The sequence below is a fragment of the Podarcis muralis genome, chromosome 8, assembly GCF_964188315.1.
Source record: "Podarcis muralis chromosome 8, rPodMur119.hap1.1, whole genome shotgun sequence".
Taxonomy (NCBI): Eukaryota; Metazoa; Chordata; class Lepidosauria; order Squamata; family Lacertidae; genus Podarcis; species Podarcis muralis.
Window position 1 is genome coordinate 16,254,760 of NC_135662.1, and position 12,551 is coordinate 16,267,310.

Below are 12,551 nucleotides of genomic sequence, written 5' to 3' on the forward strand. Positions count from 1 at the left end.
CTCGGTTGGTAATGAGCAGGTGGTTCTCGGAGAGGGATGGATTTGGTCCCCAGCTGCCAATTGTAGACTCCTATTGTAGACCACCAGAGGACGAGATGGTTGGACAGTGTTCTCGAAGCTACCAGCATGAGTTTGACCAAACTGCAGGAGGCAGTGGAAGACAGGAGTGCCTGGCGTGCTCAGGTCCAAGGGGTCACAAAGAGTCGGACACGACTAAATGACTAAACAACAACAATTGTAGACCACAGGGACATTCGGTTAGTTTTGATTTAACAGTGGTACCTCGGGTTACAGATGCTTCAGGTTACAGACTCTGCTAACCCAGAAATAGTACCTCGGGTTAAGAACTTTGCTTCAGGATGAGAACAGAAGTCGTGCGGCTGCGGTGTGGCGGCAGTGGGAGGCGCCATTAGCACTTTTTCCCTCCTAAAAAGACACACTTTTTCCATCCTAAAAAGTAAGGGGAAATGTGTGTGCATCTTATAGAGCGAATCCAGGCTGCGCTGCTAAGCCAGAAGCTAGAACAGCAAGAGGGATTGCTACGCAGCGGTCCCTCTTGCTGTTCTAGCTTGTGGCTTAGCCCTTCAGTCCCTTCCCCCACCTTCTGGAAAAGCCCCCAAGAGCCGCGCTCCCTTTAAAGAGCCGTGCGGAGCGTGCGTGCGGCACTTGGGGGCCTTTCCCCGAGGAGGGAGATGGGCTGCCCTTCTCCCTCCTCGGGGAAAAGCCCCCAAGAGCCACACACACACTCCACGCGGCTCGTGAAAGGGAGCGCTGAGCAGAGCCTGGGATGCATACAGGCTTTGCTCAGCGCTCCCTTTAAATAATTTTTTCCCCTTGCATGTGCTCTCTAAAAACTAGGTGCGTCTTATGGTCAGGTTCTTAACCCAAGGTACCACTGTATTCCCCAAGCTCTTGGGCAGATGGGGCTCATCGGCTTGGGAAGGTAGCCCATCTAGGAGAAGGAAAACACTGATTCTAAACCTCTGCTGCCTTGTGGGATATCTTCAGAAGAAGAAAAGGCTCAGGAGAAAATCCTACACAAATGGAGTCCTTAAGGACGGTTGGATGGCGCCTTGTACAGCTCCTTCTGGCAACTCCTTCAGCCAAGCTGGTGCCAAACATATTGCTCTGCTTTCCTTTGGACCACATCAGTGAAGCCAAGAGCAGGGTGTCTAGGCATCCCAGATCCTCGATCCAAGGCTTGTGCCTCAGGGAGGTAACCGAATTTAACCCCGTGGCGTGTGTCATAGACTCACCAAATCATAGAACTGTACAGTTGGATGGGACCCCAAGGGTCATCTAAGTCCAACCCCCTGCAATGTAGGGATCACAGCATTTTGAACCTGAAGCAAAAGCCTTGAGTCGGGTCGGGGAGCTCAGATGCTCTGGTGCTTCCTCAGAGAGACCATGACGTGTTTAAATCACAGTGGTTTTAGATTTGTTTGATCCTGCAGAGTGTTAAAATGTACCCTTATTGCATTCCGTTAATGACAAATTTTAGCAGATTAAGGTATCATAAATAATTGGTTTTTATGAAAAAGATGTCACTTTTGGTGTTTCAGTTTTATTGTATGTACCAAAATAGAGTATTTCTGGCTCGGAACACATTGGGATGAACTACCTTCTGCATCATATTATTATTGGGTTTTTGCATATTTGTGGCTTGCCTCTCTTTTTTTCTTCCTTTCAAATTTCACAAACCATTTGGCAAGTTCACCATACACACAAAAAAGCCCATTTAATTATTTTTCTAATTTCATTACCATTGACAGGCTGCCTTAAATTGTTTATACATAATACGGGATTAGCAATGTGCAATTAAGAATATCTCTGAACACCCCCAAGAATACCTAACTGCCTTAGGGTAGATTAATGTGTGTTTGTGAACAGAGATTGGGACAGGAAGCTGTTTTGTTGATGCAGAGTCGAAACTTTGCAGAAGGCTTCGTAATTACAATTGTGAAAACTTAATAAGCCGTTTATATTTTTTAATAAAATTCACAGGCTGATTGAAGTCCTATTTACCAGCTGCGGCCTGGCATCTTCCATATTTATGCAAATGAAGTATGAACAGATGAGTTAGCTTACTTACATTTAACTAGCATGTGGAAGTTTTTCTTGTTTTTTTTGTTGACTCACGATAGGCCCTCAGTGTGGTTGATAGTGCTAAATGGGGATGACGTCCTGTCTGAGGGGCCATCAAAGAACCCCACTGTTAAGATAATGGCAGTGTGGCTTTCCAAGTCACCTGCACTTGAGAAGGTGAAGGGAATAAATTTGATGGGATCACATGCGGTGGGGGCTGTTCCTCTGCGGAGCGGATTTCATTTCTTCTTAACCTATAGTAATGCTGCTTTTAATTTTCCATTTCTATTAGTATCAATTATTTAACCTCATGAATATTAACAGGCAACCTCAATTTAGTATTTTTAATTCTGTTTAGTAAATTAAAAAAGAAAACGCAGGACCTGTGGAGAAATTGCTTTCAGAGGTTCTGCTGCCTGACAGTGGTGCAGCCAGGTTATTTTAGATTCTGGATGCAATGGTCCACTCTCTCACACCTAGAACTGTAGAGTTGGAAGGGACCCCAAGTGTCAATCTAATCCAACCCCCTACGATGCAGGAATCCTGCCCACTGCCGTCCCCGGGTGGGCTCAGACCACCAACCTTCTGGTTAACAGCCAAACACGCTGACCCATTGCTCCTCCGGTGTCTTATCTGTATAATGGGACGCGGGTGACGCTGTGGTCTAAATCACTGAGCCTCTTGCGCTTGCCGATCAGAAGGTCGGCAGTTCAAATCCCCACGACAGGGTGAGCTCCTGTTGCTCTGTCCCAGCTCCTGCCAACCTAGCAGTTCGAAAGCACACCAGTTCAAGTAGATAAATAGGTACCGCTGTGTCAGAAAGATAAACAGCATTTCCATGTGTTTTGGTTTCCGTCATACCAGAAGCAGTCTAGTCATGCTGGCCACATGACCCGGAAAGCTGTCTGTGGACAAACACCGGCTTCCTCGGCCTGAAAGTGAGATAAGCGCCGCGACCCCATAGTCGCCTTTGACTGGACTTCACTGTCCAGGGGTCCTTTAAAAAAGGTAAAGGTACCCCTGCCCATACGGGCCAGTCTTGACAGAGGGTTGTGCGCCCATCTCACTTAAGAGGCCGGGGGCCAGCGCTGTCCGGAGACACTTCCGGGTCATGTGGCCAGCGTGACAAAGCTGCATCTGGCGAGCCAGCACAGCACACGGAAACACCGTTTACCTTCCCGCCAGTAAGCGGTCCCTATTTATCTACTTGCACCCGGGGGTGCTTTCGAACTGCTAGGTTGGCAGGTGCTGGGACTGAGCAACAGGAGCTCACCCCGCCGCGGGGATTCGAACCGCCAACCTTTCGATCGGCAAGCCCTAGGCGCTGAGGCTTTTACCCACAGCGCTACCCACGTTCCATTACCTTTACCTTTACCTTTTTACCTATCTGTAAAACAGAAGTGTAGAATCATATTCTTTAGATGACAGTGGGCATTTCTATACAGATTTCAAAATGTAGTCCTCCAGCCCTGTTTGGGAGCCTTCGTGGTCATTCTGCCATGTGGGACCCTGGGCATTTGTCCTGCTGGCCACACCGCTTCTTGAACATTAAATTCTGCTAACAAGTGTGAGAATTCCAGCTGATGGAAGCGCTTCAATCCCAGTAACAAAGCGTCATGGTAGCAAGTGAGGTTAGGCAGGTATGTGAATTCAGCAGTGGGGGGAAAGGGGCCATGTCAGACTACGCTGCCTTCTTCTGATGCAAACAACCCCAAACTCCAAAGTAAATTGCCGCAATAAGCAACAATAACTCGTGCATGAGTGGTAAGGCAGCAGCAGTGTGTGGGGACTATCCAGAATGTCACATACACAACTGTGTGCTTGCTGACACCTTTGTGTTCTTGGTGGAACGAGCTCCTGGCGCACAAGGAACAAGTTTGTTCCCTTGAGGCTAAGTTAGCTGTTGCAGGAGAACCTGAGAGAGTCGGGACACATTTGGGGATGCAATAATTGTGTCCCACTCTCAGCCTAACAGCTTTTCCACTGTCAATGTTACTGAGAGTCTTGAGGAAGGAGGTCGTCACTCTGAGGAAGATGGAAAGCATCCATTAGAAGAAACCCGTTCCTCAGGGAACAAACAAATGCCCTTTTGGGTTGGGGATACTCCTCTGTAGGACAGAAGCTTCCTTGTAGTGGATAATTTGATCATTAGGGACATAGATACCTGGCTTTGTAATGAGGGTGCAGACCACCAGGTGACTTGACTGCCTGGTGCAAAGATAGTCGTGCGTCATCTAGCTAGACTGGTAGATGGTGCTGAGGAGTGGCGCATTTTAGCACCAGTGACACGAGGAAATAACGTCGTGCGGTCTTGGAAGCAAAATGTAGGTTGCTAAGTAGGATGTTGAAAGCCAGGAGCTTCAAGGTACCATTCTCTGAAAAGCTGCCCATTTCATTCACAGCACTTTGCAAGACAGGCAGGATTCGTGATAAACACAGAGGCACATTTTGGGACAGGTTCGCTCTGTACAAAAAGGCATTGGCTTCACTTGAACCAGGATGGAACCAGACTATTGAGATTTATATTTTTAAAAATGGTGCCAGAGTCACATGAAAGCTAATTTCAGGGGGAAACTGAGGAGCATCTGGTTCGGGATAAAAGCATCCCTAAGCGATGATAGCTAAAATGGGATGGAGCAGAAAATAGCAATGCAAAGAGGCCAAAGTGTTGTACCGAAGTAATAATTTTAAGAAATCTGCAGAGTGTTGTACCGTAAAACACACATGCCAGAGACATTTAGAGAGATCTTATTTAGGCATCTGTATGCCAGTGCTGGAGGTCTCCAAGTCAAGATGGGCAAGCTGGAGTACTTGGCCTTTGAAGAGAGTATAAATCTAATGGAAAATTAGAAATTAGAAAATTAGGAACCTCGTGGAATGGAGAGAACCAGCGGGGGCACTGTTATCTCTGGGTGCAAATTCTACAGGAAGGACAGATATTTCTGTGATGATGATGATATATTTATACCCCACCCATCAGGCTGGGTTTTCCCAGCCACTCTGGGCAGCTTCCAACAAAAGATGAAAAATACATTAAAACGTCAGACATTAAAAACTTCCCTAAACAGGGCTGCCAGGAAAGTACAACACAGTAACATTTGAGGAGACTGGTTAAAAGGAACTTGATAGGGGAAATGAAGATGGTCAGGTGTCTCTAGAAGGCTTGGCTAATAATCAAAGCTCAGTTAGAAATGTACCACCAGGGCCAAGAGGGTGCCAGCATGGCTAATGGGCAGAGCAGAAGACTCGAGCAAGTGAGACAAAGTTGATATGGCAGACAGGCAAAACAGAACCAACCAACTTCAGAACAAATGGCAGTGAAAATCAATGAGCAAAAGTGGACTTGTTGGCCAATGTGACTTGAAAAAAAAATCCTTTCCCAAGGTACATTGAAAATTGATAGGCTGGGTCTGATGGAAGTTGGGGTCCAAAATCTCTGGAGTATTTGAAGTCCGAAATCTCTAGAGTTGGCAAATACTGCCCCAGGCCTTGGGTGCTATAACTGCCGCTTCATTCGAGGGCTGTGTTAAAACAGCCCCTTCCCATATACACCAGAGATACCTAGCAATCGGGATCAGATAACATCAGATGCTTTTCTCCTGGGGGGGGGGGGAGTGGCACACCTCATTTGGAGCTGCTCAGCAGTCTGTTGCTTCTGCCTTGTACAACTTCATAGGTCACAGAGGAGCAGGGGGTACTGATTGCCCATTCCTCCAGGTTATAGATATTTCTGTGATGATGATGATATATTTATACCCCACCCATCAGGCTGGGTTTTCCCAGCCACTCTGGGCAGCTTCCAACAAAAGATGAAAAATACATTAAAACATCAGACATTAAAAACTTCCCTAAACAGGGCTGCCTTCAGATGTCTTCTAAACGTCAGATAGATAGTCAGTTCACAGTAGTTGAAAATTACAGAAGCCTTGCTTCTGTAATATGAGTTTGGACCATAGATTTTTTAACGAAAACAGGACTGACCAAACCTGTAGCCTTCTAGATGTGCTAGACTAGAACTCCCTGTCATTCCTCATCCTTGACCATGCTGGCTGGCATTGGATGGAGAGTTTATTCATTCATTCATTCATTCATTCATTCATTCATTGAATTTATATACTGCCCTATACCAGGACGTCTCAGGTTGAGTTGAGACCCAACAATACTGGGAGGCATGCAAGTTCCTAGATCAGCCTTTCTCAACCTTGGGTCCCCAGATGTTTTTGGCCTACAACTCCCACCATCCCTGACCACTGGTCCTGTGAGCTAGGGATCATGGGAGTTGTAGGCCAAAAACATCTGCGGACACAAGGTTAAGAACCACTGTCCTAGATGCTTCCTCTACTTCCCCTTCACTGGAGGTTTTTAAGCAGAGGTTGGGTGGCCACCTGTTGTGGATGCTTTAGTTGAGATTTTTTTCATTGCAGGGGGTTGGACTAATAATAATAATAATAATAATAATAATAATAATAATTTATACCCAGCCAAGACCGGGCTCAGGGTGTCTGACACCCGATATAAAAACAAATCAATTGAAATACAACTTAAAAACAAGATTAAAATGCAACATTTAAATTTAGCCTCATTTCAATGGAAACTCAAATTAAAACTTTTTTGGGTCAAGTCTTCACCAAGGCCAGCTATCCAGACTGGTCCTACATGGGCCAGAAAAAAGCCAAGGAAGTCCCCAAATAGGAGTTCCATCACAGGAAGAGAAAGGAAAAAAGAAGAGGGGGAGGGAATCAAATTGATTCCAAGCCAAAGGCCAGGCGGAACAACTCTGCCTTACAGGCCCTGTGGAAAGAAATCAGATCCTGCAGGGCCCTGGTCTCATGAGACAGAGCGTTCCACCAGGCTGGAGCCAGTGTTGAAAAGGCCCTGGCTCTGGTTGAGGCTAATCTAATTTCCTTAGGGCCCAGGACTTCTAGGGTGTTGCTATTTATGGACCTTAAGGTCCTCCGTGGGGCATACCAGGAGAGGGGGTCCCGTAGGTACGAGGGTCGTAGTCCCTTCCAACTCTACAATTCTATGATTCCATGAGATAAATGGGGTTATCTGTTGCATTGCTGTCTAGCTTTCTGCGTAACATCACATTAACATGGACAGTATATCCAGCTGCTGCCAGATACAATCTAATATGCTGACAGCTCCACTCCAGCCATTTCAAACAGAAGAGATTTTGCAGGCTCTTTATTTGACGAGCATCCCATAAATGCACTAGCACTGTTCAATCAAGCTGTGTGTGAAACTTGAAAGAAGGATCGGCCAGGAAAGGGGAAGGCTGTGGGAAGAGTATAGAAAAGCACTTGAGAATGATCCTTAACACATTACATACCAGATTATGTTATATTGCATTGTTTATTTCATTTACGAATTGCTTTCCCGCGAGGCATCTCGAAGATATTTACGTAATAACACATATAAAACAATTACCTGAGTTTCATGTACAGGCAGTGACCGATTTATGTGTGTCCAATGGATGCTTGACTGCGCATGTGCGCATCGCAGCAACCTGGAAGTGGCCGGAAAAGGGGATGGATCAGGGCAGAGTGGGCTTATGTGTGCTTTGTTGACATGCCGGGGGGGGGGGTGTCAGGAGCGTAACCCCCGCTCAAATCGGTTGTTGCCTGTATAAAAACAGTTAAAAACAATGGCGCCCTATTAAGAAAAAACCATTTTAAAAAACTATGAATATAAAAACAGTTTTAAACAGCAACACATGCATAAAATCAATTCGGATCCAGGACTGGGATAAAGCTTTTCGAAGGCTTGTTGAGACACAAATAGCATATGTGTGTGGATGTATTTAGGGAAGAGTTACAGAGCATCCGGGAAATAACGTTTGTGAATCTGCAAGTAATGCAGATTTATGGGTCTGCTTGCTAAAGTTTTAGATTTGTGCTTAATTTGCTTTGCGGGTCTGCTCCGTCCTTCCTGAGAGCACTAAAAACGGTTGTCTCCCGTTCGGCAGTGCATTTGCAAAACAGCCTAATATGATTTGTGCCTGAATTTATACTTCAGTTGGGAATTCAAGTTCTGACTATTTCCTCGTATTAAAATCCTCAGGTCCTCCTGAATAGGTTCATCTGAAAAACAGGACTGTCTTAACAGTCTTTTATACCCAAGACTTGTAAAGGATCGATACATTTCCCATCAGAACAGTAAATTACTTACTGAACCGCTTCCAGTAATCATGATGTACAATTTCATGTTAACTCTTCCCCTTCTCCACCCAGAATTTTCTTGACAGTGTCAGATGGCTTCCCTGCAACCTTGCCCACCCCCCGCAAAAGAATAATGGGTTTAAAATGAATGGTTAGCCCATTACATGCTTGGGTAGGGTTTAGCATTGCATTCATCATTATGGTGGAGCCACAGCTCCAAGGATGTAACTATCTAATGCCGGAATGAGGATGTTGTTAAGACGACAGCACTCACCGTCGCTGTACTGGCTGGGGTTTATACGAACTGAAGTCCAACAACCACAAACTTGGCAGTCATTTATACCCAAGGCTTGTAAAGGACTAATACATTTTCCATCAGGACAGTAAATTGCTTAAGCTTGTGGGTCACAAGCTTAACGTGAGTCAACAGTGCGATGCAGCAGCAAAAAAAAGCATATGCTATTCCAGGCTGCATCAACAGAAGTACCGTATTTTTTGCTCTATAAGACTCACTTTTTCCCTCCTAAAAAGTAAGGGGAAATGTGTGTGCGTCTTATAGAGCGAAAAATACGGTATAATCTCCAGGTCAAGAGAAGTACCACTAATAGTACTTCTCTGTTCTGCTTTGGTGAAACCACACCTGAAATACTGTTTCCAGTTGTGGGCAGCACAATTTAAGAAGGATATTAGCAAGCTGGAGAAGAAGAAGAAGAGTTTGGATTTGATATCCCTCTTTATCACTACCCTAAGGAGTCTCAGACTGTAGTCAGAAATGTAAACTACTTGTTCCATTGTCCTTCCGTGGCTTTTCTGTTGCTTTGAGTTGCAAACCACCTTGAGGGGGTAAACCTTGGTCGAAAGGAAAGGCAACAAAGGAAGTACATAAATAAAGCTGCCTTTCTACCAGGTCATGCTCTTGGGCCCCTGTAGAAAACCTGTTTGTTGGGCAGGGCTGGGGGGCTTTTAGCCCATGCGATGGGCTACTGGGCCTCTCTGCTTGGCCCACCAGGCCATTTTGGAGAAGCCATACCTACCCATCCTACACTCAGTGCCATAGGTGAGGTGGGTGGGGGCCAGATCCAAATGTGATGGGGGCCATCCCCAATTGTCTCTGGCCTGCCTTTTCTCTCTGCGTCTCTCCCTCTCCCTCTGCCACCCCTTCTCCCTCCACCTCTCTTTCTGGTGCCCCCTTCTCTGGGGACGGGGTATAGGTCTGGCCTGAAATATGACCCTTGCACAGGCGTTCCCTCCTGCCTCTCCCTCACTCGATCCATTTTAGCCTCCCTGACCCCACTTTTACCCCCTCACTCTCCCACTCTGGACTCCCTCCTACTGCAAGAAATTGGGCTTCGGATCACAGGTTCCTCGCCCCTCCTTTAGCTGGAGAGGCCGGGGATGGAACCTGAGACCTTCTGCATTCAAAGCATGTACTCCTCCACCCTTAAACTGCGGTCTTTTCCCTGTGACTCCCCTTTTACCTCCATAGGCTACCTACCTACCTAGTTTTCTACCAGTGTATGCATTGGATCTAAGGCAAGCTCTCTCTCTCCCCCCCCCCCCCCCCATTTCTGGTGACTGTACTAGTTCGGCTCTGAACCCGGATCTCTGGAGTGGAAGCTAATTAACTTGCTGAGCCAACACGCACCTTTTCTCCCCACCCCAGCGCCTGCCCTGTTGTGAATCAGATTGTTTCACAGGGGAGGGATATTAGCAAGGCAGGCGGGTTTTATCTGCTAGAATAAGGACATTTACAGCATGTAGAAATTTTATTCATTAAATGGAAATCCTCGGGTAATCTCTCTCTCTCTTCTTTTTTTGGATACAGGCCGTGCGCTGCTCAGGCTGACAGACAAAAAGCTGGAGCGGATGGGGATTGCTCAGGAGAGCTTGCGGCAGCACATCCTGCAGCAGGTCCTCCAGCTCAAGGTGCGCGAGGAAGTCCGAAACCTCCAGCTGCTCACGCAAGGTAGGAAACGCAAAGGACCGCAGGAGGGAAGCGGTTGCATGAGAGCATACTTGAGATTGCTTTGATGTTCTCCTGCACGAACTGTTGCGCGGAGAGGCGTCATGGGGCCAGAGCGACCACCGAAAGGTAAACAAGAATAGATCAACATGCATATTAGGAGTTGCCTGTCCGTTAGGATAAGAGCAATTCCTTTCTTCCCGTTTTCAAAGCACGACCCACACACATTGTCCATCAGCGTGCTAGTAGCTGTGTTGCTAATCCTGCCACCACTGTCTGAAAGCGCATTGGCCTTACTGGGAGGGTACACCTGCTTGTGTTCATCAATATCACTTGTTTTCCCCACCTGATTTCTGTAGTGTTGGCTGCCACTGGCAAAACCCAGGATAGTACCATGCGATGATGGTTTCAGCAACAGTGCTGTGTTAAGTGCGATACTGAGTTCTGCCCTCTTCTCCCGTGATATGTCTAACTATTCTGGGTCTTTGCGTGAGTAAGAGAGGAAGGAGAACTCGGGGTCTGCTGTTTCTAATGGCTGTTTGGAGTGAAGTATAGCAGCTTGGACTACTGCAATGCGCTCTATGTGGTGCTACCTTTGAAGGTGACCCGGAAACTACAACTAATGCAGAATGCGACAGCTAGACTGGTGACTGGGAGCGGCCATCAGGACCATATAACACCGGTCCTGAAAGACCTACATTGGCTCCCAGTACATTTCCGAGCACAATTCAAAGTGTTGGTGCTGACCTTTAAAGCCCTAAACGGCCTCGGCCCAGTATACCTGAAGGAGTGTCTCCACCCCCATTGTTCAGCCCAGACACTGAGGTCCAGCTCCAAGGCTCTTCTGGCGGTTCCCTCACTGCGAGAATGAGGTTACAGGGAACCAGGCAGAGGGCTATCTCGGTAGTGGAGCCCTCCCTGTGGAATGCCCTCCCATCAGATGTCAAGGAAATAAATAACTATCTGACTTTTAGAAGACATCTGAAGGCAGCCCTGGTACGGAAGTTTTTAATATCGTGCTTTTAATACAGTGATACCCAGAGTTACAAACGCCTCAGGTTTCAAACGCTTCAGGTTACAAACTCCGCTAACCTGGAAGAGTTACCTTGAGTTGAGAACTTTGCCCCAGGATGAGAACGGAAATCGTGTGCCCGCATTGCAGGGGCAGCAAGATGCCCCATTAGCGAAAGCACGTCTCTAGTTAAGAACAGTTTCGGGTTAAGAACGGACCTCCGGAATGAATTAAGTTCGTAACTAGAGGTACCACTGTATTCTGTTGGGAGCCGCCCAGAGTGGCTGGGGAAACCCAGCCAGATGGGCAGGGCATAAATAATACATCATCACCATCATCATCTGATCCCACCGTAAATTATTCTACACTAACTGAGGCTCGCCAAACATGTCACATAGAAAATGCTCCTAGCTGTATGGCGAGGAGGAGTCTGACTAGTAAATTATCTTCAGTCACAGGGCTGAAGGAACTGGGAAGTTTGTGCCCATGTAGCATCTCAATATAGGGACGTGGGTGACGCTGTGGGTTAAACCACAGAGCCTAGGACTTGCCGATCAGAAGGGTGGCGGTTCGAGTCCCCATGACAGGGTGAGCTGCCATTGCTCGGTCCCTGCTCCTGCCAACCTAGCAATTCGAAAGCACGTCAAAGTACAAGTAGATAAATAGGTACCGCTCTGGCGGGAAGGTAAACGGCATTTCCGTGCGCTGCTCTGGTTCGCCAGAAGCAGCTTAGCCATGCTGGCCACATAACCCGGAAGCTGTATGCCGGCTCCCTCGGCCAATAAAGCGAGATGAGCGCAGCAACCCCAGAGTCGGCCACGACTGGACCTAATGGTCAAGGGTCCCTTTACCTAGCATCTCAATTCCACAGCAGCTGGTAAAGAGAGAAGCATGCACTTTGGACACTGAACATGTTCCCTGACATTTCTGGTTCCCTTTTTCAGTGAGAATTATTCAGGCAACTGGGACCTAAAGCATACTATGTACCGGCTAGAGATGTAATCAGGTGCTCCCATTTTTGAATGGCTATTACATATCATTACCAGCAGGTTTAAAAAAGAAATGTCTGTGGAACACATGCCGTTTGTAGTCCATTATTTTCAACTTGCAGTTTTTCAAATGGGGAAGCGACGACAGCTGCTATAGGAGGCACAAACGCAGCCATATGTCTTCCAGTCTCTCTCCTCCTGCGTCTCAACTGGACTAAGACTTTACACCTCCTCCTACTTGCTGGAACATATTGGCTTTGTATTACCCATGTTGTCTCGACTGCTGACTTTGCCCATTCTCGAGAGTGTTCCCCTTTCTGCCTGGAAGATGGCAGAATCCA

The 12,551-nt window shown here is 47.0% G+C and overlaps 1 protein-coding gene across 3 annotated transcripts in view; it reads left to right on the forward strand.

Moving 5' to 3' along the window:
• Positions 1-12,551, forward strand: part of SAMD12 (sterile alpha motif domain containing 12) — a 209,634-nt gene that overhangs the window by 71,818 nt on the left and 125,265 nt on the right. For all 3 annotated transcript variants that reach the window (XM_028736243.2, XM_028736244.2, XM_028736245.2), the window contains exon 4: positions 10,072-10,212. In XM_028736243.2, the coding sequence (XP_028592076.1) occupies positions 10,072-10,212 (141 nt within the window). The remainder of the gene's footprint in view (positions 1-10,071; positions 10,213-12,551) is intronic.